Raw genomic sequence first — 27,886 nt, 5'->3', positions numbered from 1 at the left:
CTCTCTAACAAATAAACAAACTCTTAAACAACAACAACAAAAACAGTATGATCTGGCACAAAGACAGACATATAAACCAATGGAACAGAATAGAGAGCCCAGAAATAAAGCCATGCATATATGATCCCCTGATCTTTAACAAGTGTGCCAAGAATATACAACGGAGAAAGGATAATCTCTTCAATAAATGGTATAAGGAAAACTGAACTTCCACATGTAAAAGGATAAAATTGGACCCTTACATTACACCATATGCAAAAATCAACTCCAAATGGATTAAAGACTTACATGTAAGACCAGAAGCCATAAAACTTCTAGAAGAAGATATAGGGGAAAAGCTTCGTGATATCGGTTGTGGCAGTAATTTCATGGACATGGCACCAAAAGCACAGACAACAAAAGCAAAAATAGACAAATGAAACTACATCAAACTAAAAAGCTTCTGCACAATCAACAATCTAAATAGAGTAAAAAGGCAACCTACAGAATGGGAGAAGGTATTTGCAAATTATATATCTGATAAAGAGTGAACTTCCAAAATATATAAGGAATTCCCACAACTCAATAACGAAACACACTATTAACCCAATTAAAAATGGGCAAAGGACTTGAATAGACATTTCATCAAAGAAGACCTACAAATGGCCAACAGGTATGTGAAAAGATGCTCAATGTCACTAATCATCAGGGAGATGCAAATCAAAACCATAATGATAAGACAGCTATTATTTTAAAAAAAAACACACACAAAAGACAACAAGTGTTGGTGGGGAATGTGAAGAAAGTGGTACCCTTTTACTCTTGGTGGGAATGTAAAATTGTATAGCTGCTGTGAAAAACAGTATGGAGGTTCCTCAAAAAGTTAAAAATAGGGGTGCCTGCCTGGCTCAGTAAAGCAGGCAACTCTTGACCTCAGGGTCTTAAGTCCAACCCCCACCCACATTGGGCAAAGAGATTACTTAAAAAAAAAGTTAAAAACAAAAATACCATATGATCCAGCAATTGCACTGCTGGATATTTATCCAAAAGAATTAAAATCAGGATCTTGAAGAGATATTAGCACTCTCATGTTCATTGCTGCATTATTCACAATAGTCAAGATGTGGGAACAACCTAAATGTGCATCAGCAGATGAATGGATAAATAAAAAATGTGTATATATATGCAATGGAATATTATTCAGCCTTAGAAAAGAAAGAAATCCTGCAATATGCCACAGCATGAATGAACCTTGTGGACATTATACCAAGTGAAATAAGCCAGTCACAGAAGGACAAATACTGTATGATTCCATTTATATGAGGTATCTAAAATAGACTCATAGAAGCAAAGAATAAAATGGTGGTTGAAGGGGGCCTGGGGAGAAGGGAAAAGGGGCAGTTGCTAATCAACGGGTATAAAATTTGTTATGTAAGATGAATAAGTTCTAGAGATCTGATGTATAACGTTGTACCTATAGTTAACAATACTATATTGTGCACTTAAAAATCTGTTAAGAGAGTATATTTCATATTAAGTGCTCTTACCACATTAAAAAACTGAAAAAAAGTTGCATAATGAAAAACCCAATAAACTGAAAAAAGGATTGAAATTTCAATAGCCTTTTTTTTTTTTTTAGAAATTAAATGAAATAAATGATGATATACCATGAATCATTGCCTGGCCCTACAGTTGTTTGAATTTGCAACCTCTATTGTAGTGTCACCGGTACATAGCATAGGCATGAGGATGAAACTAGGAGGCATGGATGAGCTCATCCAGAGAGTGTGTCTAGAGAGAGAAGAAAAGTAGGCCAAGGGCAGAATCTCAGGGAAACACTTGAGGAAAGGGGTTCCCAAAGGAGCCTGAGAAAGATGAGAGAGGTTGAAGGAGAACCTGAGAAGTGTGATAGCATCAAATCCAGCGGAGCAGAAACATGGGAGGGAGGGAAGAAAGGAAGGAAGGAAGGAAGGGAGGGAGGGAGGGAGGGAGGGAGTTGTATGTCTCCAACCCAGAAGGGAGGCCAGCCCAGCTGTAGTCTAGCTTAGACCAGAGATTCCCACACTACCTTGGTTCACAATGCCCTTCAGTCTAAGTAATTTTTTCACAGTGCTCCAAGGCCAAGAGCAATACCAAACAATTCCATGTACTAAGTATTTAGGTCCAAATATGCTAAGTATTTATATCCTTAAAACTTAGTAATCATTTGAAAAAATACTACCCCTGAAAGAAATTTTAATTTCTTTTTTTATTTCATTCTTAAACAAAATGACTTACTTATGGGATGTGTGCCCCTGTTGGGCACTGTACAACTTTTCCAACCTTCTCAAACTGACACCCTCATTAACTGATCTACATCGATTTTTATACAGAACTTGCTTTTTATCATAGCAACTACAGTAAACCCAGCATGGAAAGAGATGTCATGGAAAGAAATGTACCTCTGTCTCATGTGAAATTGTGAACAGTCTCTAGCTAGCTGTTCTCACAATGTCTGATAGAGGTTGAGATGCCCCACAGAGCCCCATAGGTTTGCTGCAGTGCCCTGAGACACCTTGGCACAGAGTTTGGGAACTGTGGGGTTAGACAATATGAGCTGGTCTAGAATCATATCATTTATAACTGCGTTTCTGTGGGGACATTTGGTCTGAAATCCACACAACTAACCTGCAAATGAATTTATGGAGTATGACTGGCTTCTGATTTGAATAATTACTGCCACTGCTAGTTTTCATAGCTTTATACTAACTTGGGAAGTAGGATTACCTAAATAAATCCGAAGTTTATTGACTTCAGTGCTCTCCCCAAACAAACCTTTCCCCAGAGTTAGCAAATATATTCTTCTCCTTTCTCTTGCCTTCCTCTGATTAGAAAAGAAACAAGGTAAAGGGGCAGGGAGGGGGGTGAAAGGAGACAGTGACTGGGTCTAAAGCAGCCACGGTGGGAGTCTGCATGAGAGTACTTGAGGCCTGACTGTGCGCTCAAAGACCATGCACGAGGACCTCCATTACCTAGTCGCTCCAAATACCACATGAGGCTCGCCAACTGTGGACCTTGGACAAGTCACTTAACCTTTCTGGGCCTCCTTTATATATATATATATGTGCGTGTGTGTATGCGCACGTGCACACGCATGTGTGTGTTTATACACAAATATATTAAAAGAAAAGTAAGATACAAATACAAATATATTAAAAGAAAAGTAAGAAACCGGACTAAACTTTTTATATTATAAGCAATACCCTTTTAATGATTTCCTCTTATACAGACTCCGTGATTTGAATGATGTCTACTAAATAAACTGCATTTATTTCATAATAATTTGTTTTCCTATTTTTATTAACCAAAGGCCAAGAACCTCTTATTAACAATAGCAAACCAGTGCTACCACATCAAATTGATAGAATTATCTCCAGAAGCCAAAAAACATGGTGCTTCAGTGCATTTCTGTCACAAGTATATGAACAATTTCCATTTGCCATCTTGAAATAGTGAAACAGCACAAATTAGTACTAGTCCCTCAGCCCACCGCTGGTTACCAGGCTGGACCATCCCATCCCTGAAGGCCCTTTGCAGGCCAAGATTCTGCCTCCTCTAACCAAGGAGGAGGAGGTCACGAGCGGGAGCAAGGAGATGCTAGCACCCCACCCCACCCCTCGGGCCACCACCACTCTCACGACCAACCTGGGAGTACTGCTTACCCTGTTCTTCCTGTCCCCGTTTATTCAGTGTTCACACCCACGGGCTCAGACTCTGACGGAGTCCTTCTCAAAACCATTGCCAACAGAGGACAGGACACCTGAATTCAACCCCCACCCCCCACCCCCCACCCCCACCCTTGTCTGCCTTTGTCTGCAATGCCAGTGTGGGGGTGGCCGAAGATGAGCCCTGGAAGGCAGGTCTGAGGCGGTGCCAAGGGCTGGATGAGAGAGAGAGAGCGGTTTCATAAAGCCTCATTTCCCAGCCACAGCCATGGTCCCGCTTTCAGGCCCAGCCCACGCTACCATCCAGAAAGAATCCTGGATTGAGGTGAATTTAGAGCACGCAAGCACTCTATATGAATTGCACCCGCCCACAGCATGTATGGCTCCCTCACGCACACGCTCCTCACTCATGGTGCCTTCTAGAAGCTAAGAAACAGGTTTCCCCGGGTCTTTGTTTCCTTCACTGCCTTCTGCAGCCCTGTCATTTGCTAGAACACCCTGGTGGGAGCATGTTCAGGCCAGCAGTATCCCATTTCTTCAACAGCCCCTGTACCTTGTACCTTTCCTCTCCTCATAAAGGCTGAAAATGCTCCTCTTTGATTTCCAAAGCCCCCAGCATGTTGATGCGGTGCCAGGAGGGGGGGCTTAGCTCTGGCTGGCTGGCTGGCGGTTTGTGCTAATTGTCTGGCTGCACTTTAGAAAGAGGCTTTTTGAATCTGAGCATTTAGGGAGAAAGTGGAGAAGCGTGGCTGTATGAAAGAGCAATTGATGTTAAATATTCATGCTCTGCTCTCTGTTAATCAAAATCACTAACCCCCATTGCTTAGCTGCTGTCTTGCTGGCTTCTTGCTATGATTGTGCTAAAGAAACTTGGATACAAAACAATGCCAACAACACACACACACACACGCACATGCACACGCACACACACACCCCAAGATGTGGGTGCTTATGGGTTTGAAGTGTTTCCAGTTAACACTGTGCAACTCAGCGTTGTCTGTTTTCTCTGGGATGTTGAATGAGCCATAGTTATCCCTCCCATCAGCATTTTAGAACCACTACCCTCCCCTTTTTGCTTCTCTCGTGTTGAGTTCATCAAACTTTGTCCTTGCTTCAAAACAAGGCATTTTCCAAAATAATTCGTATTCTAGTTCATTTTTCAGAGATGATAAAATTATTTTACAAAATAGAGAAGAAATGGACTATAATTGAACAAAATATGTTGATAATATCACAGGTTGTTTTAGTCACAACTTTGAGGTGATAGTTCCTGGCCTTTTGGAAATAAACATTTTGTATTTTTGTTTGTTGATTTATTTTAAAAGAAGATATAATACTACCACAGAAACTTTCCAAATAATCATTTAATTTAAAAGGTAAAGAAAAATAGCTCTTAAATAAAAATTTTTTGTTTTATTTTTGTAACTATATTTTTTAAAGTTTTCTATAATGAGTAATGTTTTACCATTATAATAAAAATAATAAGTTATATTTTCTAAAAGCTGAGCAGTTGCTGAATTTTATGTTTCAGAATTCATCAAGTTCTTCCTTACCTATGTCATCTGTAAGAGAAATGTTGATGAATGTGCTGTCCTCCTCTTCCTCTTTGCTGGACCCCTCCATCTTGTTTACTTTTCTGGCCTGTGAGTGAGAAAAATGAGGGCAGGGAAGACGGCTGTTCTTCCTTGTGATCACCCTTGTTAAATCATTAATAAATGAGCGTCCAGGCAGGTGGTATCTGATCCTTGCACTAGCCACCTTCTTCCTGCTTTCCACCTGAGAGGTTCTTACCTGAGTGTTCTGGTTACCTAACCGGAAATAGTCAGAGACCCAAGTTAAAGAGTTATAACCTTTTACCTGAAGCTGTTGAGTTAGCATTACTGCTGTACTCTGGCTAAAGGCCAAACCTAGCTTTCAGTCCAATGACCGTTTGCTTGAACTGAATTGCCCAGGAACATTGCCCAAAAAAATCCTGCAATGAGGTTGGGGGAAGAAATTGAATTTTATTTGCTTAGCATATTTTGGGGACACCTACAATAAACTTGTCAAGGATTTTGGTCAATGACCTAGCAGCATGACTTGGTCACAGAGCCTCAGTTTCCTGTCCTATATGATGATAAATCTTTTGTAAGGATTAAAAGTGAGTAACATTCACTTGATAAATGTCAACCACAGTAAGGACCACAAATGATCAGACATATGCGAGGAAATAAAATTCACCATGTAGTGAGCTCATCAGTATCCTCTCATATCACTGTGTCTATACCTGATCCTATGAAAGTTTATTAAAATGACAGATGTCCTGGGGCGCCTGAGTGGCTCAGTCGGTTAAGCATCTGCCTTCGGCTCAGGTCATGATCCCGGGGTTCTGGGATCGAGCCCCGCATCGGGCTCACTGCACGGCGGAGAGCCTGCTTCTCCCTCTCCCTCTGCCTGCCATTCTGACTATCTGTGCTCTCTATCTCTCTGTCAAATAAATAAATAAAATCTTTAAAAAAAAAAAAAGACAGATGTCCCTTCTCTATTTTGGAACCCAAGGGAGGGCATGCTAGCCTTGCCAGCCCTTAGGCCAAGGGCCCTTTGTTAGAGGAGGAAGCATTCTTTTACAACTATTTTTCTTGGTCACCTCATCCATAGTCAGATACATAGAAAAACCCAAAACTATTTTAGAATTTCATGTCATCACTCTTTCAGGGAAAAAAAATCAGCCAAGGTTGATGAAGAATTTTAAGCAGATATCAAAATTGAGTTACTATATAATAAGTTCTGCCTTAAGTGCTTTGATACATAGGATTTTTTTTTATTCACCTGAGTTCATTGTTGCTATATCAAGCGAAATGGATGTAAACTGTTAGAAATCTTGCATGTTAAAAATTAAATTCACTAGAATAGAATTCCCCCTAATTTTCTAATTACAGTCTATAAATATTGAGTGTCTCCTCTATACAAGCTGGGGACTTTGGAGGGTTCAAAGTAACAGATGGTTATTGCTGTTAATAAGCTTATAAAACAACTCAAAGGCAAGAGTTCTGGAGGTTTAGAGAAGGGAAAGAGTATGTCCAGCTAGCAGATCTTGAAAAACTTAGAGAAAATGACATTTGAGATGCATGATCAATGACAAGTGGGATCCAATAGGCAAAAATGGCCAGGTGGTGAACGAATTCTCAGTGAAGGGGCATGGACAAAGGCTCAGAGATGGGAAAGTAGTAGGCATATATAGGAAATGAGCGGAAGACATAGGTAGCTAAGAAGTAGACAAGGTAGAATATAGGTTAAGGCATATCTAAGAGAGCTTTGAATGCCAGACTGTGTTAGTCCAAGTCCTCTAAGAACTGGACACTTAGATGGGCTTTAAAAGGTGAGAAAAATTAGGGAGGGAGCAAAGGAAAGGCTGGGAGAGCCATCAGACCACGATGCAAGACTAACCCAGTGAGGAGAAAGCAGGAGGGAAGGTCTAGCTTATCTTTCACACTAAGGAAGTTTCAACAAGGTTGTCGAAGAGTACTTTAGTCAAAGCTGACCATAAGAGCAGTCCTGTGCCTCCCAGGAATGGCCTCCCTTGACATTCCTGCAGCACTTGGTTACTGGCTGGGAGCAACTGGTGGGAAGTGAGGTCTCTTTGCAAACGTGGTAATGGATTTCAGAGCACATCAACTGAGGCCTTGGTCAGTTGCATTCTCTGTACTTGAAGGTCTGCAAGGCACATAACTCATGGCCACCACATAAGCTGCTTTTTCTAGCAGCTCTCTATATAATCATGGACCAATACTTTAGGAAGCATAGAAATACCTCTTTTGCCTGATCCATCCTCTGTTAGTCCTAGAAATAATAGCACACACTTAAGTAATGGTTACTCTGTGCTAAGCAACAACCCCACTAATATTATCCCCATTTAAAAGATGAGGGAGCTGAGGCATGAAAAGAGATTAAATAAAAGACAAGCAGCTAAGTGAGTGGTAAGGGTCCAGGGTCTGTGCTCCACTATATAAACTACTCCTAATAAAATTATTAGGGAGGGGATGGAAGAGAAGCATTGGTCAACCTGGTGAAAGAATTTAGAAACCAGGGGCGCCTGGGTGGCTCAGTCGGTTAAGCATCTGCCTTCAGCTTAGGTCATGATCCTGGAGTCCTGGGATGGAGCCCCACATCAGGCTCCCAGCTCAGCAGGGAGCCTGTTTCTCCCTCTCCCTCTCCCTCTGCCGCTCCCCCACTGCTCATGCTCTCTCTCTCTTTCAAGTAAATAAATAAAATCTTAAAAAATAGAATTTAGAAATCAAAGGGCACATTTGGTTTAAATTGCTTATTTGGGTTTTATTTTTATTACTCATGGCCAATTGTACTTTTTGCTATAATTAGCCTAGCTCCTTGATTCTTTGCCTTCTTTCTGATTACCTTTAAAAAAGGTCGTTTATTATGAAGTATCCTAATGGACAGGGGAATGAAAAGAGATAAAACTCAAGTCAGTCAGCATTGCTACTATCTCCATAGTCTTTGGGCAACAGTTATGTTGGAGATGTTCACTTTTAACTGGAGTAGAGAATTATCTGTGGGTTGAAATTATCCATGTTCAATATTTTCCCCCATGTTTCTTCCTAATATTTTATTGTTTTAGCTCCATTTTAAGTCATTGAACCATTTTGTTATAATTTTTGCATGTGGAGTGAAGTAGGGGTGCAGCCTCACTTCTTTGCATTTGGATATTTAGTTGCCCCAATACCATTTGTTGAAGAGAACATTTTTTCCCTCATTGGATGGTCTTGGCATCTTTGTCAAAAATCAGTTGGTCACAGAGGTTTGGGTTTAGTGTTGGAATCTCTGTTCCATTCCATTGGTTTATATGTCTATCCTTATGTCAGTACCACACTGCTTTGATTACTGTAGCTTTGTGGTAAGCTTTGAAATCAGGAAGTATGAGTACTCCAACTTTGTTTTTAAATAATGTTTTGACTATCTGGGGTCCCTTGAAGTTCCATATGATTTTGAGGATTGACACGGATCTGGCAATGGACTCCTAGAAACACCAGAAACATGAGCAACAAATTAAAAATAACTTGGACTTCATAAAAATTTTAAAAGTGTACATATCAAAGGATATTATCAAGAATGTGAAAGGCTATCTACAGAATGGGATAAAATATTTGCAAATCGCATATTTGATAAGACTTCAATTTCCAGAATATATAAAGAACTCATACAATTCAACAACAAAAGACAACCTAATTTTTAAAATGGGCAAAGAACATGAACAGACATTTCTCCAAAGAAGATAGACAAATGGCAAATAAACACATGAAAATATGTTAAATATTATTGGTCATTAAGAAAATGCAAATCAAAACCACAATGAGATACCACCTCACACCTACTAGGATGGCATTAATAAAAACAACGATAACGAAAATTGAAAATAATGGCAAGGTTATGGAGAAATAAGAACCTTCATCCATTGCTGGTGGGAATGTACAATGATGCAGCTACTGTGGAAAATATTTTGGCACTTCCTAAAAAAATTAAACATAGAGTTATCATATGACCCAGAAATTCCACTCCTAGAGTATATATCCAAAAGTAATGAAAACATATATCCACACAGAAAGTTATATATGAATGTTTATAGAAGCATTATTCATAGAAGCCAAAAGGTGGAAACAACCCAAAGGCCCATCAGTGGATGAATGGATAAACATATTGTGATATACAAATACAATGAGATATTGTTAATCAAGCAGGACCACAGTGCTGATACATGCTACAACTTAAATGAATCTCAAAAACATTATGCTAAGTAAAAGAAGCTAGACAAAGAGTAACATATTGTACAATCCCTTTTATATGATATATCCAGAATAGGAAAGTCCACAGAGGCAGAAAACAGGGGATGGGGGAAGGAGAGAATGTGGAGTGATTAATGAGTATGGGGTATTTTTCTGGGATGATGAGAAGTTTGAAACTAGGGAGAGGTGGTGATTGAACTACATTGGGAATATACAAAATGCTACTGAATTGTATACTTTATAATGCTTTTAATTGCTTATTATATGAATTTCACCTCAATTTTTTAAAAAAAGATTAAGAAAACTCAATTAGGAAAAAAAATTATCCATGGTTTGTCTGTCCCTCTATAATGTGAATGAGAGAATTGAGTTAAGTACCCCAAATCATAACATACTTTACAATTTCAAATTCAACATAAGACTAGTCTACAATCTGTCATAGAATTAATAGGACTAGAATAAACCTTTGTATCATATCTACCACATCTCACAGAATTAATAAGGCTAGAAAAGTTAAGATAAGGACATAAATCTTTATTATAATGCAGTCTACCCTAAAACAGGATTCAAAAGGTAAACACTAAAGTGAATATGGGTATATAACAAGTCATCTTCTCTCATTTTTTAAGTGGGGAGTGTGAGATACAAATGTGTGTGTGTATGCACATTAGTGGGTGTTGGGGGTAACAGAGCTAAAGAAAGCATAAAATGAAGAGAATTCATAAACTAAGGATTCTCACTGCCTTTGTTATGATCTCAAAATATCAATATCAATAATGAAACACATTGGAAGCTAGTATTTACTATTGGCTTTCTCAGAGCTTTTTAAAAGCAATAACCTGGGAAACATCTCTAAGGGCCCTGAGTACCAATTATGTCATCTGAAGTGTATGTAATCAGATTCCTGGAGAGAAATTGGCATCTTTAAAGAAGGTGCTAAGCATTCCTCTGCTGTATAAAAGGTTCTCTTTCTTTAGTAGTAATTTCACATGAGACTATTTGGATATTTTTGACAAATTAGTGCAAATTGGATTAATTCAGGCCATTAGCTACAAAGGGGGATATGATGGCAGAACTTTATTTTCATTATATATAGCTGATAATAGTAGCTAGTATTTATTGAGTGATTACACTCAGTGATAGTCTAAGTGTTTTACCAGTAACCGTCTCATTATTCCTCACAACAGCCCTATAAGGAAGCAGAAACATGTGGACAAGATTGTTTGCCCAAGACCCACAGTCAGGAAGTCGCAGAGCCGGGATTTATACCCAAGCAGTCAGGTCCAAAGCCCACGCTCCAACCACCCTGGTGCATGGCCTCTAAACTACATAAGCATTAAAATATCCTATCTGATTCATATTGTATTTTTACCTCTACATGTTCATTTCAAAGATAAAGATCAAACACTGAAATATGTAAGAAAGGAAATATTAGGAGATTTTAGATTTGTATTCTTCTTTAGGATACTATAAACCAGGTTAGCTATTAGTGTGGTTTTTTAAGTAGAAACTTTTCCTTAATTATACCCTGTTTTAAATGAATTTATATTTTGGTTTTCACAAGTATAAACTACATGTCATTTAGATCAGATATTCAATTTCAAATATACTTGAATATGCTAACAGTTCACATCAAGGAATTTTTACATAAACAATTAGCTTTGGCAATTGCGTGATAAATAGAAACAATTGCTGACTTCACTGATGGATATTCCCTCATAAGACATCAGCCTGGATTCTTCAGCATCTGCAATAATATACCATGACATTCATAATATATGCATTTAGGTGAGCATATCACATGTACGCACATCCTGTTTAGTAATAGAATTTGACGGCACTTGGTAAAAAGGAACAAACATGTAATAAATATAATGCTTTGTGATTCAACACAAGGCCAAAAAGGGTTAAGTAATGTTAGTTAACAGCTCTTGTTTTGCCCAATTACCTTTAGACAATCTATTCATGGAGCATAAAGATGGCAGATTTCACCTCAATATTCATCAACCATTATGTGGCTTCATTGTGCTTCAAGGGTAAATACTGTATCTCTTTAAATGCCTTTCAAGATGCCCAGTCCTGCTTGGGCAACACAGGAAAATTTAAAGCAAATTTTAACACATTTTATTTTATATATTGTATGTAACTTTTAGTCAGTATATAAACTGCCTAGATTTATTCAACATTCATTCAACAAATATTTATGGAACATCTGCTATGTGCTAGACATTTTCATAGGCACTGGGAAATATAACAATGAATGAAACAAAATACTTTCTATTATAGAGCTTACATTCTTGGTGGGGAGACAGACAGTGACCAAACACACACACACACACATACATATACAAATGTATATACTGCATGTATGTACAAATATATATACCTAAACACATATCCATACAATGGAGAGAGGTGTTAGGAAGCGCTAAGAGAGAAAATAATGCAGGGTGTGGGAGATAGAGAGTAATAGGAGTGTGGTGTTATTTAGTATAGTGTGTTAGGGAAGACCTATCTGTTAAGATGACATTTGAGCAGACACTAAAGGAATTGAGGGAGCAAGCATAAGGAAATCTGAAGGAAGAGCATTCCTGACAGACAGACCAGCAAGTACAAAAACCTGGAGGTGGGAGCAGGTTTGACACGTTCAAAGAAGGTGCACAAAGGACAGTGGGGCTTGAGCAATATCCAGAAATATGGCACGGGGCTGTCCATTTAGAGCTTTGGGATCACTGACCCAAGGTTCATTGACCATGTAGAGTCTTCAAATTTTTTGGGTTTCATTCTGTGAGGTGGGACACATTATGCCCTAGGAGAGACATGATCTCTCTTAGGTTCACTTAGAATTATTCTGATTGTAGTAAAGAATGTTGACTCTGGTTAGAGAGTGGGGAGGGGAGGAAGGGCAGAACCAGGGAAGTGAATTAGAAGCCAATGCAATAATCCAGGCCAAGAGGAGGTGCTGATTTAGACCTGAGCAATAGCTGTGGAGGTGGTAATGAAGTAGTCCAATTCTGGACAGATTTCACATCGGGAACCAATAGCATTTGCTGATGTGGGGAGTGAGAAAAAGAGATGAGCCAAGGGATCACTCCAAGGTTTTTGGCATAAGCAACCAAAAAAGGAGATACCATTTGCTTGGGAAGAAAGACTGTGAGAAGAGCACATGGTGGGGTGAGAAAATTAAGAGTTTGCTTTGGGGCATGTCAATTCAAGATCCTTTAAACATCCAAATAGAGATGTTGAGTAGGCAACCGAATATGAGTCTGAAGTTCAGGGCAGAGGCTGGGGGTGATAGGAACTTGGGAGTTGTTCATGATAGATGGTGTGCAAAGCCATAGGCCAGGTGAGATCACTTAGGCAGTCATGTAGACAGAGCAGAGGAGAGAATGGTTCGTGAATGTCAACCCTTAGAAATCAGGACTATGAAGAGGAATCAGGGCAGAGGCTGAGAAAGAGCAGCCAGCATGGAAGAAGGAGAATCCAAAGAGCTATGTCCTGGAAGCCAAATGAAGAAACTGTTCTCTAAGCAGAGTGACCAACAGAGTTAAGAGCTGTTGTCAGGTCAAATAAGGTAAAGACTGAGAAATGATCACATATAAGATGTTTAAGTGAATGCCTGGTTTCAGTTTCCTCCTACAAACATTTCCAGCCAATGAGAAAAATTCATGGCTACAAAAATAAGGAGATGAAGAGTGATCAGGAAATGGAAATTATAAAGAAAAAGGCAATTTGGAAAATATGAGCAAGACCTTGCCAGCAGGGTACATTGGAGGCAAAGAAGAACAGGATGGAAAATGTTCATTTCCATAGCTCAGTAGTGGATCCAGAATTTCTCTAGAGGAAGAACTCAAGGTCAGCATTCTTATTGGAAGGGGGCAGTTGCCCACTTGTCTTGCAACTGCATTTGACATGAGATTAAGAAAATACCGTCTTCATCAAAGAGCAGGCCTTATCAAAGCATCCCCTGGGGCCACCACTGCCCGGACTCTGGGACTGCAAATGTCCCAGACTTGTGTACTTGTTCCAGCACAGAGCTGTCTGGTAGGGTGTGTGGGGTCTGAAATCCATCCCATGCTCTGCTGGAAAAACCATGCTCCAGACCTCTTAGGTCTAATTTGCACATATGCTAATGATAGCCCTGCATCAATGCAATGGGCACTGCTTTTTCATCTCCAACAGGTGCAAACTATCTTTATAAATTAGATTCCTGTATTAAGAAGAACAATTGCCAAAACTCATTTCTCATTTCTGGAAATTCTTCATAATCTGTAAAGTGTTTTTCAAAGGTGAGCTATCCTGATCCCTACATCCTTATCCTTAGTAGGCATTTATTAGCATTAATGCCTCCAAAGTCAATTGCCTATTATTAAGTGTCTACTTTTGAGGAGAAAAATGAAGCCATGAATGAAATCTGACTTCAGTAAAATTTCACATGCTTTTCTAGGCACTAAGAAATTGATACTCGCATGTGTTGAAACTCTGCAGTCCTTGTCTGAAAAACTTGACTGGTGGTTTGCTAAGGTCAGCATGTTATTATTCTGGCTGTGTTGGCTCCCTCTGGTGGATAGAGCACAGGAACATGAATTTTGGGTGCTCCTGTAACAAAAAGCTTAAGTGTTTTGAAGCCCTGAGGGCTTGCCTATTCAAAGTGAGTAACGGGAGATTTCCCATGATTATATGCTGTGTATAAACAGGATGCCTTTGGGAGCAGTAGGTTGGGAGGGACCAAGGAAAGACACTCAGGGTGGCAGCGTGATCTTGTAAATATGTGTCAGCTGGAATTGCTATCGATGTGCAAAAGGCTTTTTAAAATTTTATTTTAAGGTATAACATATATGTTGTACCTTATATGTTAGTAAACATATGTAGTTTATGTTTGTAGTAAAGTTGCAAATTTATGTAGTAAAGTTGCAAATTGTAAGATTACAGATATATAATACATATCCAACATTCGGACCAAAACATTTCTAGCACCTTAGGATAAGGCTTTTTTTTTTTTTTTAATTTTATTTATTTATTTGACAGAGAGAGAGACAGCGAGAGAGGGAACACAAGCAGGGGGAGCGGGAGAGGGAGAAGCAGGCTCCTGGCCGAGCAGGGAGCCTGATGTGGGACTCAATCCCAGGACCCTGGGATCATGACCCAAGCCGAAGGCAGACGCTTAATGACTGAGACACCCAGGCGCCCCAGGATAAGGCTTTTTAAAAATTGGTTCGCTTATTAGCGTTCAGGTCTATTTTGCAGCAGAGAAAACAAATTGTAGGTACAGAATCATTGTCATTAGCCCACCCAAAGGCACTGCGAGGAATAATTTGTTAAATGCATTGAGATGAAAATATGTTGGGTTACAGAGGTTGAGCCTGAAGTGGCACACAGGTCTTACTATCCTCCACTCCAAAGTGAAAGTTATTCATTTTTGTCTCTTGGCTTGGTCGCCATCTCTTTGCTCTCTCATGAATAATTTTCCAATTCGATTCGCACTCTTCAGTTCAAACACCTTGATGGAGTGTTGTGTGGTCAGAGCTGTGGGTACAGAGAGGAAGAAGTTGTGGTCCCTGTCCTCCAAGGACTCTTAGAACCATTGAGTTTAAAGCAAAACAAGGAAATGGGTGATCCCAACCCAATGTGTTAAGTATGATAGTAATAATAGCTGACATTTATGGAGTATGTCCTGGTATCAGGCTTTTCTCTCAGGACGTTACCTGCATCTCCTCATTGGAACCTCATCCCTATTGCCGTTACTTTACTGATGAGGTGATGAAAGCGCAGAGAGGCTGGTGATTTGCCCAAGGACAATATAGCCGGTAAGTGTGGCTGCCAGGACTTGGTGCCATCACCTATACGTGCATCCATTTCCCTGTAGCTGTTTCTCAAGCGTGGTGTTGGAGGCACGTGCAGGGAATGAAGGGAGCAGGGAAATCTTTGACTGTCTTGTCTGTTGAGCTATTCAACCAGGAGTCACACTGAGCACTACAGGAAAATATGCCAATCATTGTCCTCCTCTGACACAGACTTAGACAAGCCCCCAACTTGCTATCTTACAGACTTGAGCAAAAGCTGGTGGCACCGTGGTAAAAATTCAAAAGCATGTTTTTTTTTTATATGAAATATATCAAATATTACTCCAGTGCACACTTGACTATCCATTGTTATGACCTGAATTTCTCCAAATCACAGGTAATCAACAGAACCAGGCGTCAAACAATTTTTTGTAGATTTCTATTTAAATTGACGTGTTATGTTATTGAGTTATTGCCATCTATAAGTGATTTTTTTTTTCAGTCTTGAAAGCACAGTAAAAAGCATTATTGTAACCTTAGGGAATTCCAAATAGTTCAAAACAGATCAGTGTAGTGGTGCAAGCTTTTGAAATCCCACCTGAAGGTGGTGTTTGCATCTTCCTCCTGTCAGAATTTTCTAAAGCAGACAAAGACTCGGGACAAAGATAGCTGAGCCTTCCCTCATAATCGCCAACAGAGTCTTTCTCCTCAAACATAGACAGATTATGTCCATCTGCATCACTGTGGTATCTTCACACTTAGTCTCCTCAGACGACAAGGACCAAGTTTAACTTACATGGAATTTATTTATCACAGACTAGGAACAGATGAGAGTAGAATAATTATGACAGAGTCTAGTAGTAATTATGATGGTGTTAACGTGGGAAGTGAGTCCCAATCTCTTCAGGCCATCTTATATGACATTAAGGTATGCTATAAAAAATGAGGTTGTGTAATTGAAGAGAAAATAGTGGCAGGAACATTGATTAGTCTCAACAGTAGTCCAGCCTGTGAACCTCAGAAGACCCAACCACATTGTGAGCAGTGATTGGGTTTCACCACTTTAATGTTTTAGATTGAGCTTTATTGGAGTTACAGTTTGCTGTTCTGGTTTCATAGTTGCATAAGAATTATAAGCATAAGAATTATATATTTGTATGCTTATACTATATTCTTGAAACAAGATGATAAAAGATGTCAACATTATGAGTTGACAACCTATGAGAAATTTTTCTTTTTAAAAGGGGGGTCTGTATATTCTCCATTTGAGAAACACTGTAGTGTAACCCTTAGGCCTACAGAGGGAGACAAACACAGGCCTTGCTCTTTAGGAGTTTACGTTAACACAGCATTCCTCACAGTGGACAAGAGTGACAAGGTTATACACCAACTTTTTTGAAGTCATGATACCACATTTATTTGTGTCATAATACCACATTTATTGGTGTTTGTTTTTTCTACTCTTTGACATTCTTTAAAAGTTGCTACTCAGTAAATAGTTTTTTTCTGTATTTCCTATTGGGGATCTCCCTGACATCTTGGTTGATTTTTTTTTTTCAATGTGCATGCAGTAAAATTCATTCTTTGTAGTGCACAGTTTTATGGGGTTTGACAAATGCATAGATTCATATATCTACCACCCCAGTACCATATAGAGCATTTCAGTGCCCTAAAAATTACCTGGTGTGACAGCCCCTTTATAGAAAACCTCTCCCCATCCCCTCAACCCCTGGCAACCACTGACCTGTTTTTTATCCCCACAGATGTACCTTTTCCAAAATTTTATAAAGGTGCGATCATACCAGATATAGCCTTTGGGGTCTGATTTCTTTCATTTACACAATGCATTTAAGAGTCATACATGTTATTGTGTGTGAATCAATGGCACATTCATTTTTTTAAAAATATTTTATTTATGTATTTGACAGAGAGAGACACAGCGAGAGAGGGAACACAAGCGGGGGGAGTGGGAGAGGGAAAAGCAGGCTTTCTGCCGAGCGGGGAGCCCGTGACCTGAGTGAAAGGCAGACACTTAACGACTGAGCCACCCAGGCGCCCCGGCTCATTCAGTTTTTAGTGTTGAGTAATAATCCATTGTATGGATATCAAGTTAATTTACCCATTACCCCGTTGAAGTACATCTTGGTTATTTCCAGTTTAGGATGACTATGAATAAAATTGTGATAAACATTCCTATGTGTTTCAACTCATTTGGAGTTGAAATGCCCAGGAGTGGGATTTCTGGTTATGTTTTAAGTATATACTTAAATTTATGAGAAATAACTAAACTGTCTTCCAACATGGTTGTACTATTTTCCATTTTCAACTGCAATGAATGAGAGTTCCTGTTCTGCCTCCTTACCAGAATTTGGTAGTCAGGCTTTTTTTTCACTTCAGCAATCCTAATAAGTATGCAGTGCTATCACAACATGGTTTTCATTTACATTTTCTTGGTAGCAAATGATGTTGAGCATCTTTTTTATGCTCATTTGCCATTAATATCTTCCTTGGTGAAATATGTGTTCAGATCTTTTGCCCATTTAAAAAAATGGGTTGTTTCTTTTCTTATTGTTGAGTTTTAAGATGTTATCAATTCTGGATACAAGTTTTTGTCAGATAGGTGATTCGTAAATAGTTTTTCCCAGACACTGCCTTGTCTTTTCATTTTCTTAAGTATATCTTTGGCAGAGCAAAGATTTCAGTTTTAATAAAGCCCAATTCATCAATTTTTTCTTTTGTAGATTGTGCTTTTAGCACTGTATCTAAAAACTCATTGCCAAACCCCCGGTCATTCAAACTTTCTGCCGTTTTCTTTTAGACTTTCATAGTTTTGCATTTTACATTCAGGTTTATGATCTGTCTTTAGTTAAATTTTCTTCAAGACGTGAAATATATGTAGAGGGTTTTTTTGTTTTATGTGTATGTCCAGTTGTTTCAGCATCATTTGTTGAAAACAGTCTCCTGTGTCCTTTGCATTGCCCTGACACCTTTGTGCAAAATCAGTTGGCTATCTTTCTATGGGTCCATGTATGAATTCTCTATTCTGTTCCATTGTTCTATGCATGTGTCCATTAGCCAATACAACACTGTCTTGACTATGATAGCTTTATAGTAAGTCTTAAAATCCTATAGTGTGAGTTCTCCAACCTTTTCTTTTCTTTTTCAGAATTGTTTTGGCTATTCTAAGTCCTTTGCCTTTCCATATAAATTGTAGAATTGGTTTGTCATCAACTATAAAAAGCTTATTGGGATTTTGATTGAGTTTGCATTAAATCTGTAAGATCAACTTGGGGAGAAATGACATCTTAATATTGATGCTTCCAAACCCTGAACACAGTATACTTTTCAATATATTTTCTTTAATATATTTCATCAGTATAGTTTCAGCATCTTTCCCAAATCTTTTGTTAAGTTTATACTTAAGTACTTAACTTTTTGGTGTAATTATAAATGGTATTGTTTCTTAATATCACATCCCAACTATTCATTGCCAGAAGATAGGAATATGATTGGCTTTTGCATATTGATCTTTTACTAGTAAGTTGTAAAAGATCAAGGTGTACTAGTTTCAGGAGTGTTTTTGTAGATCTTTGGAATTGACAGCCATATCGTCTTCAAATAATTCCTTTCAAATTCATATGCCTTTTATTTATTTTTCTTAGCTTATTTCACTGGCTGACTTCCAGTATGATGTTGAATAGGTATAGTGAGAATGGACTTCTTGTCTTATTCCTAAACTAGGGGAAAAAGCATTCATTATCTTACCCTTAAGTATAGTGTTAGCTGAAGGGTTTTCATAGATTCCCTATATAAGGTTAAGGAAGTTCCTTTCTATTCATAATTTTCTGAGAGTTCTATCATGAATGGATGTTAAATTTTGTTTTTCTTTCTATTGAATAGATACTGATTGATAGATAGATAGATAGATATGGCTGTTAACATGGAAATTATATTGAATGATTTTTGAATTTTGACCAGCCTTGTATTCTTGTAATTCTTGTATTCCTACGATCTGGGATAAATCCCAATTGGTCATGTATTATCCTTTTTATATATTGCTAGATTCAGTTTGCTACTATTTTGTTGAGAATTTTTGATTTTATATTTGTGATGTATCTTGGTTTATAGTTTTCTTTTCTTGCAATATACAATCTGGTTTGGGTCTTAGGGGAGTGCTGATTTCATAAAATGAGTTGGGAAATATTCCCTTCTCTTCTGTATTCTGGAAGATAGTATGTATAATTGACATCATTTATTTCTTACATGTTTTGTAGAATTCACTAGTGAAATCATTTGGGCTTTCTTTTTGGAAGTTTTAAACTACAAATTCAGTTTCTTTAATAGATATGGGCCAACTCAGGTTAAGTATTTATTCTTGAGTGGGTCTTAATGGTTTGGGCCTTACAAGGAATTGGTCCATCTTATCTAAGCTGATGAATTTATGAACATGGACTTATTTGTAATATTCCCTTGTTATACTTTAATGCCTATAAGATCAGTTCATTCCTGATATTGGCAAATTGCATCTTTTTCTTTTTCTTGGGCAGCTGGACCAGAGGCTTACTAATTTTATGACTTTATCAAAGAATCAGCTTTTGGTTTTCTGTTTTCAATTTCATTGATTTCTGTTCTATATTATTTCCATATTCCCTTTTTTCATCTGCTTCCTTTAGACTTAATTTGATCCCCTTTAATGTCTTAAGGTGGGAGAATAGGCTACTGAATTCAGATCTTTCTATTGCTCTTTTCTAATATAAGCATTTAAGTATAAATTTCCATTTAAAGATGTTTTAACTGCATCCTACAAATTTTTGATAAGTTGTATTTTTATTCTCTTTTAGTTCAAAATACTTTCAATTTCCCTGAAGGCTTAATCTTTGACCCATGCATTATTTAGACATGTGTGGCTTAATATCCAAATATTTGGGTATTTACTAGATGTCTTTCTATCAATATTATATTGATATATATGTATATTATATCATTATGATAGATGATATCTTTGAGTGATATGTATCGATATTATTGATGTTATTATCTATTATTATCAATTCAATATGGTTTGAGAATATACTTCATATATTTTCATTCTTTTAAATTGCAAAGGTTTTTTATGGCTAAGAATATTCTCTGTGCACTTGAAAAGTATTTGTATTTTGCTGCTGTTGGATTCAGTGTTCTATAAATGTCAAATGGGACAAGTTGTTTGATGGTGTTGCTCTGCTGATTTTCTTTCTACTGATTTTCTACCTACTTCTATCAATTTTTGAGAGGTGTTGAAGTCTCCATTTAAAATTGTAGATTTGTGTATTTCTCCTTTAAGGTTTACCCATTTTTGCCTCATGTATTTTGAAGCTTGTTCTTGGGTGCATACAAATTTTTTTTTAAAGATTTATTTATTTATTTATTTATTTGAGAGAGAGAGAATGAGAGAGAGAGCACATGAGAGGGGGGAGGGTCAGAGGGAGAAGCAGACTCCCTGCCGAGCAGGGAGCCCGATGTGGGACTCGATCCAGGGACTCCAGGATCATGACCTGAGCCGAAGGCAGTTGCTCAACCAACTGAGCCACCCAGGCGCCCGGGTGCATATAAATTTAAGATTGTTATCTTTTCTTAGAGAATTGACTTCTTTTTCATCATGTAATTTCATCTTTGTCTCTGATAATATTACTTGTTGTGAAGTCTATTTTGTCTAAAATTATCATAAATACTTTGTTAGTATTTGCATGACATATCTTTCTCCGTCCTTTTATTTTTATCCTAAATATGTCTTTTTATTTAAAATGGGTCTCTCATAGACTGCATAAACTTGAACCCAGGTGTTTTTTTGTTTGTTTGTTTGTTTTTTTAGTAAATTCTGATCATTTCTGTCTTTTTAACTTGTGTGTTTAGACTGTTCACATTAAAGATGATTACTGATATGATTGGATTAAAATCTGCCATCTTACTAGCTGTTTTTTAATTTGTTTTATTTGTTATTTATTTCTTTTTACCTTTTCCTGCCTTGTCTGGGTTTAATTCAACCTTTAAAAGCTTTTTTAAGGTTGCCCTAGGGTATACAATAAAATTTTTAAAAATCTAAATCCACCTTCAAATAATACTGTCTTATTACACATGGAGTACCAAAAACTCTAACAGTATATTTCCGATTCTTCTCTCCCTCTCATAATTTTACTTTTACATATACTATAACCACACAGTTTATTGTTAATATTATTGCTTTAAATAGTCAGTTATTTTTTAGAGCAATTAAAATAAGACAAAAATGATTTTATAAGCCCTTCATGTATTCCATTTCTGATACTCTTCATTTCTTGGTGCAGATCTAATATTCTGATGTATGTCATTTTTTCCTGCCTTGAAGAATGTCTTTTAATATTTCTTATAAGATGGGTCTGCTGCTTGTAGGTAGGCCCTTACATTTTTGTTTGTCTGACAAAGTCTTTATTGTTTCTATACTTTAGGACATTTCTTCTGAATTGACATTTTTTTCCCCTTTCAGCACATTGAAGATATCATTCTATTTTACAGTTTCTTACAAGAAGTCTGCTATAATTCTTATCTTCATTCCCCTATAGGTAATGTGTTTTTCCACTGGCTTCTGTCAAGATTTTCTTTGTCTTTGGTATCTGTTAGTGTTTTTGTTTGGTTATTTTATTTGTTTTGTTTTTGTTTTTAAATTTTTCTTGTGGTTCTCTAAACCTTTTGGATCTGAGGTCTGGTGTTTGCCACTAATTTAGAAAATTCTCAGCCATTATTTCTTGAATATTTTTTCTGTCCATTCTTTCTTTTTTCTTTTTCTGAGATTCGAAATTATGTATATGTTAGACTGTCTAATATTGTCCCATAGCTCTTCAGTACCTTGTTCTATTTTTTTTTTCTCCTAGTGTTTTGGTTTGGGTACATTTTATTGATGTATATTCAACTTCATTGATTCTTTCCTTGACTATGTCAAGTCTACTGATGAGCCTTTTAAAGATATTCTTAATATCTGTTACTGAGTTTTTGATTTCTAGCATTTCATTTGATTTTCTTACCATTTCTATCTCTTACTAAAATTATCTGATTGTGCATTTTATTAACTTTTCCCATTAGAATCTTTAACATATTAATCATAGTAATTTTAAATTCCCTGTCTGATAAATCCAACATATGTCTGATTCTGGTTGTGATGATTGCTTTATTTTTCCGGACTACGTTTTTTCCTGCCCTTTTGTATGCTGTGTACTTTTTTTATTGAAAGATGTATATGACAATAGATACTAAAACAATGTTTTTTATGCTCAGAGAGGAGCAAGATTTTCCTTTTTGCTAGGCCTTTGATGTGAGAGTTTGGGGTGTTCATTTAGGCCGATTCCCAGAGAAGGTCTGTACCTTGTAGCTTTCTCAGCTATATTATACAGCAGCTCTTGCTAGCATGGTGGTAGTAGATGGCAGAGGGTTGACCTCTTTTGTTCTCATGAAGCCTCAGTCCTAGACAGACAATGGAAACCTGGGTCTCAGGTGTTCCTGCCCCTTCTCCAGCTGTAGTGCTGGCCCTAGCAAGTTTTCTCACCCCTCCCCCAGTGGAGAAACTTCTCCCCCTCCCCCTCCATTCTCCCCTTCTAGCTAGAGTCAGTTTCTACCAGTACTCTCAGGGTATAGTTTTGATCCTCTTCCTGCTGTAGATTAAGGCTTTGTTGGGTAGAGGAGATAAAGGAGATCTATCAGGGTGACATTTGGGCAGTGGACAATGGCTGCTGTTCTCCTTCCCCAGCTAGCACCTTACAGGACATTTTCTTAGGATTCTCCCTGATCTTCCCTGTGAGCACCTGGTGTTCCCAGAGGAACAACCTACAAGAGGGTATGAACCATTCTATGTCTGCAGCCCCCTGGGACTTCACACTCTCATGCTAGCCCACACTTGGCCTTTAGCAATTCTTTGAACATTTCTAGTTTAATCTTCTTACCACCTTTTATGGGTTTCGGCAGCATCTGTCTCAGGTAAGCAAATGCTTGAATCCTGTTTCTTCCTGCAAGCCCTTGTCTTTTTCTCATTTTAAGTTAGTTATTTGCCTGCAATATTAGTTCTCTGATAGGTACAAGAAAAGTTGTTCATTTGAAGCTTGTTCAGTTTTTTCTTCTTATTGTAACGGTAGGAACAATGCTTTTTCCAGCTCTTAAATCTCTGACTTTAATCACAGCCATTTGTCATGTTTTAAAATTTAAAATTCCAGGGGTGCTTGGCTGGCTCAGTCAGTAGAGCGTGCAGCTCTGGATCTTGGGGTTGTGAGTTCAAGTTCCATATTGTGTGTAGAGATCACTTAAAATCTTAAATAAAATAAGATTTAAAATTCAAAAAAATAGAAAAGGAAGGAAAACTTCCAAATTTATTCTATGAGGCCAGTATCACCCTGACACCAAAACCAGATAAAGACACCACAAAAAGAGAGAGAGCGAGAACTACAGGCCAATTATCCCTCATGAATATCGATGCAAAAATCCTCAACAAAATATTAGCAAACCAAACCCAATGATACATTAAAAAAATACACCACAGTCAAGTGGGATTTATTCCCAGGATGCAGGGGTGGTTCAATATTCACAAAACAGTCAACATGATATGTCACATCAATAAGAGAAAGGATAAAAACCATATGATCATTTCAACAGATACAGAAAAAAAATCTGACAATGTATAACATCCATTCATGATAAAAACCTTCTACAAAGTAGGTCTATAGGGAATACATCTCAATATAATAAAGACCTTATGAAAAACCCAGAGCCAACACAATACTCAATGGTAGAAAAACTGAGAGCTTTCCCACCAAGGTCAGGAACAAGACAAGATGTCCCCTCTCACCAATTTTTATTCAACATAGTGTTAGAAGTCCGAGCCATAGCAATTGGACAACATAAATAAAAGGCAGCCAAATTGGTAAAACTCTCACTATTTGCAGATGACATGATATTATATATAGAAAACCCTTAATACTCCACCAAAAAACTACTAGAACTGATAAATGAATTCAGTAAAGTTGCAGGGCACAAAATCTGGAAATCTGTTGCATTCCTATATGCTAATAATGAAGCAGCAGAAAGTGAAATTAAGAAAACAATCCCATTTACAATTGCACCAAAAACAATAAAATATCTAAGAATAAACTTAACCAAACAGGTGAAAAACCTGTACTTTGAAAAGTGTAAAATACTGATAAAAGAAATTCAAGACGACACAAAGGAATAGAAAGACATTTCCATGCTTATGGATTGGAAGAACAAAGATTGTTAAAATGCCTATAGTACCCAAAGCAATCTACAGATTTAAGGCAATTCCTAACAAATACCAACAGCATTTTTTATAGAAGCGGAAAAAAACAATCCTAAAATTTGTATGGAATTACAAAAGACCTTGATAGCCAAAGCAATCTTGAAAAAGAAAAACAGAACTGGAGGTATCATAATTCTGGACATGAGATATCGGCTCACACCTGTCAGAATGGCTAAAATAAAAAACACAAGAAACAACAAGTATTGGCAAGGATGTGGAGCAAAAGGAACCCTCTTGCACTGTTGGTGAGAATGCAAACTGGTACAGCCACTGTGGAAAACAATATGAAGGTTCCTCAAAAAATTAAAAATAGAACTACCTTACGATCTAGCAATCTCACTACTAAGTATTTACCTAAAGAATACAAAAATGCTAACTCAAAGGGATCCGTGCACCCTAATGTTTATAGCAGCATTATCTACAATAGCCAAATTATGGTAGTGTCCATCAACTAAAGAACGGATAAAAAAGAGGTGGTATATATTTTCAATGGAATATTACTCAGCCATAAAAAAGAATGCAATCTTGCCATTTGCAACAACATGCATGGAGCTAGAAAGTATAATGCAAGCGAAATAAGTCAGTCAGAGAAAAACAAATGCCATATGAGTTCAGTCATATGTGGAATTTAAGAAACAAAGCAAACAAGCAAAGGAAAAAGAGAGAGAGAGAGACAAACCAAGAAACAGATTCTTAACGATAGAGAACAAACTGATGGTTACAGAGGAGAGAGGGGTGGGGGAAATGGGTAAAATAGGTGATGGGGATTAGAAACTACACTTACCATGATGAAAAATAAAAAATAAATGTAAGTTTTATCAGCATTAACTTGATTTTAAAAGTTTTAGAGGATTTTTATAATAGCCCAAAGACATCTTTCTAGGAATATTTGGAAACTAGAACTGAGAATCACTAATGAAGAGAGTATAAAAATGTGATGGGATATTTTGGGTCACTTATTTGTGTGTATATATATGTTTTCTGTATGTTTCTATTACTCAGACTTGGAGCTCAAGTGCCTCAGGGTTGGGGGATTGGTGGTAAGTGGGGGAGAGTTATGTGGTGGGACAGAAAGGAGAAGTAACTTCCAAGAACTTCTGGGTTTTGTTTCCAGAACCCTGAGCCTGTAGTAGAACTTAGAAGGTTTGCAGGGAAAGAAGAGCACAAGGGTTTACAGGAAGCAAAGAGGATAACAGAAGGACAAAGACTCTTTCCCAGACTAGAAAGTAGTTCCTGACCAGGACTGGAGATCAAGGGACATCTTGGAATAGAGCTGGAATGGGAGCCACAGGAGCCCATGAGCTACCTAGGCAGACAAGACCCCTAGGCTAACTCACAAAAGATTCCCCTGTCTTAGGTGTGACTTGGAAGCATAGAGTGCCACCAGTCCTGAAAAGCCCTTAGGAGCAAAGACAATGGAAGTCTTAGTGGAAACCTGTGGGACAGATGACTAATACCAGAGTTCTCCACCTCCACAGATAACTTCACACTGCAGAATATGCTGGACACCCTACATGACCTTGAGGGAGGGAGGGAGTAGGGTATTCGATAATGACAGAGATTATATTTTCACAGGAGTTTGGAGAGATTGGAGTTCAAAGTCAATATAGTAGACTTCTGGAAAATAGAGATTTAATATTGCTTGCACATCTTAATTTGTAGACTGAGAATCATGCCTGCTACTAAAGGATTCAATTCCCAGGGACCTGGTTACCGTTCTGTTTTGTTGAAAATGTTTTGCATTCTAGTAACTAAAGATTTTTTTCCACTTGGGTGCATCTGAGGGCTTCAATGTGCCTTCAATTCTAATGATTCCCTCTAGGGGGAAGTGGGGTAGGATGGTGGAGGCTGCAAGGGGAAAAGCACTTTGAATAAATCCCTCAGGTGTTCTGAAAACTGCTCCTCCCCACCCCACTCCCCAGTAGCACCCCTTGCCTAGAGCTTCCCTGAGAATCCCTGTTTCTCTCTCTTGGTCTATGTGCACTTTTTTCAATGAAGACACTGAAACAAAGGCACAATTTGACTCTTTTATGTGGGAGGTGTATTCTTAGAAAGGTTCGCTTACACGAACCTATTTCTGTGAAAACGCAGAGTGCTATATGCATAAGTTGAAATGGTTGTTGTTATTTGCATTACAAACAAGAATATTTGTGGGAGGGACGCCTGGGTGGCTCAGTCATTAAGCGGCTGCCTTCGGCTCGGGTTATGGTCCCAGGGTCCTAGGATCCAGCCCCGCATCGGGCTCCCTGCTCCGCGGGAAGTCTGCTTCTCCCTCTCCCACTCCCCCTGCTTGTGTTCCCTCTCTTGCTGTGTCTCTCTGTGTCAGATAAATAAATAAAATCTTTAAAAAAAAAAAAGAATATTTGTGGGAGAGGTGGTGGGGGATGGGGTAACGGGTGATAGGCATGAAGGAGGGCACGTGATGGAAAGAACCCTGGGTATTGTATGCAACCGATGAATCGCTAAATTCTACATCTGAGACTAATAATAGCTATATGTTAACGAAATTGAATTTAAATTAAAAATAATTTTAAAAAGAATATTTGTGAATCTATAGCTAGGAGAGGAAAAAATCCATGGATTTCCTCCTTGGGAAGCGGCCACTGACTTAGGAAACTGTCTGACCCAGCCTCCTACCGCGGTTGTAAGAAGGATCCTGTGAAACACAGATAAGCATCTGCATGAAAATGTCCCCAAAGTGCACAACTGAGAGAATTCAGGGCAGTTCTCCCATTCAGTTCTGTTGACCAGGGCCCTGGTGCTGGTGTATTGATGAGAGGTCCTTGACATCACCACAGCAGAAATGTGTGTTTTTAGCTGGTGTTTCTGCCACTGAGACCACAACTGACTGGGCCTAAGCTCGAGGGGATAGCGCATTTTGTCTGACGTTTTCCAGAGCTACTGTCAGATGCCGGGTTGTGGGACTCATTTTCTGAGTTTGGGCAATGTTTCACCACCACAAAAGGCCCCCAGGAACCTGGTATCTCAAAGCTGCTGCCCACGTGGTGCCTATTTCTGATGTCTAACACAATCATATTATAGCGCTTCTTCTCTCCCCTGGTGGGGGCGGGGGCGGGGGCGGGGGGGAGAAAGGCCTGGAACCAGGAATCCCTTGGAAATTGAAGCAAAAAGCAAGAAGCGGGTAAAGGAGAAACTTCTAAAAATCTAGGTTAAAGTGTTCAAAGAGCATGCAGAGAGAAGGTTATCCCTTGTGATTTATCAGTGGAACAGAGAAAATCAGCGAAATTTCACCCGACAGTGTGGGTATCATGTAGACACACTGAGAGGGCCTATTTGCTGCCCAGAGAGGCTGGGTGTAGGCTACTGCTTGGA

At 38.2% G+C, this 27,886-nt stretch overlaps 1 protein-coding gene across 2 annotated transcripts in view; it reads right to left on the bottom strand.

The window, feature by feature from the left end:
- SCOC (short coiled-coil protein) overlaps positions 1-27,886 on the bottom strand; it is a 104,332-nt gene that overhangs the window by 32,343 nt on the left and 44,103 nt on the right. The window contains exon 1 of one of the 2 annotated variants that reach the window (XM_036078944.2): positions 5,237-5,321. The exons of the other annotated variant lie outside the window; for it this stretch is intronic. Within the exon in view, the coding sequence (XP_035934837.2) occupies positions 5,237-5,306 (70 nt within the window). The 5' untranslated portion in view covers positions 5,307-5,321. Of the gene's footprint in view, positions 1-5,236; positions 5,322-27,886 lie in introns of those variants that run through there. 2 annotated transcript variants of the gene reach the window in all.

Source organism: Halichoerus grypus, chromosome 3 (genome assembly GCF_964656455.1).
Source record: "Halichoerus grypus chromosome 3, mHalGry1.hap1.1, whole genome shotgun sequence".
Lineage (NCBI taxonomy): Eukaryota > Metazoa > Chordata > Mammalia > Carnivora > Phocidae > Halichoerus > Halichoerus grypus.
This window is presented reverse-complemented; position numbering and strand designations above follow the sequence as displayed.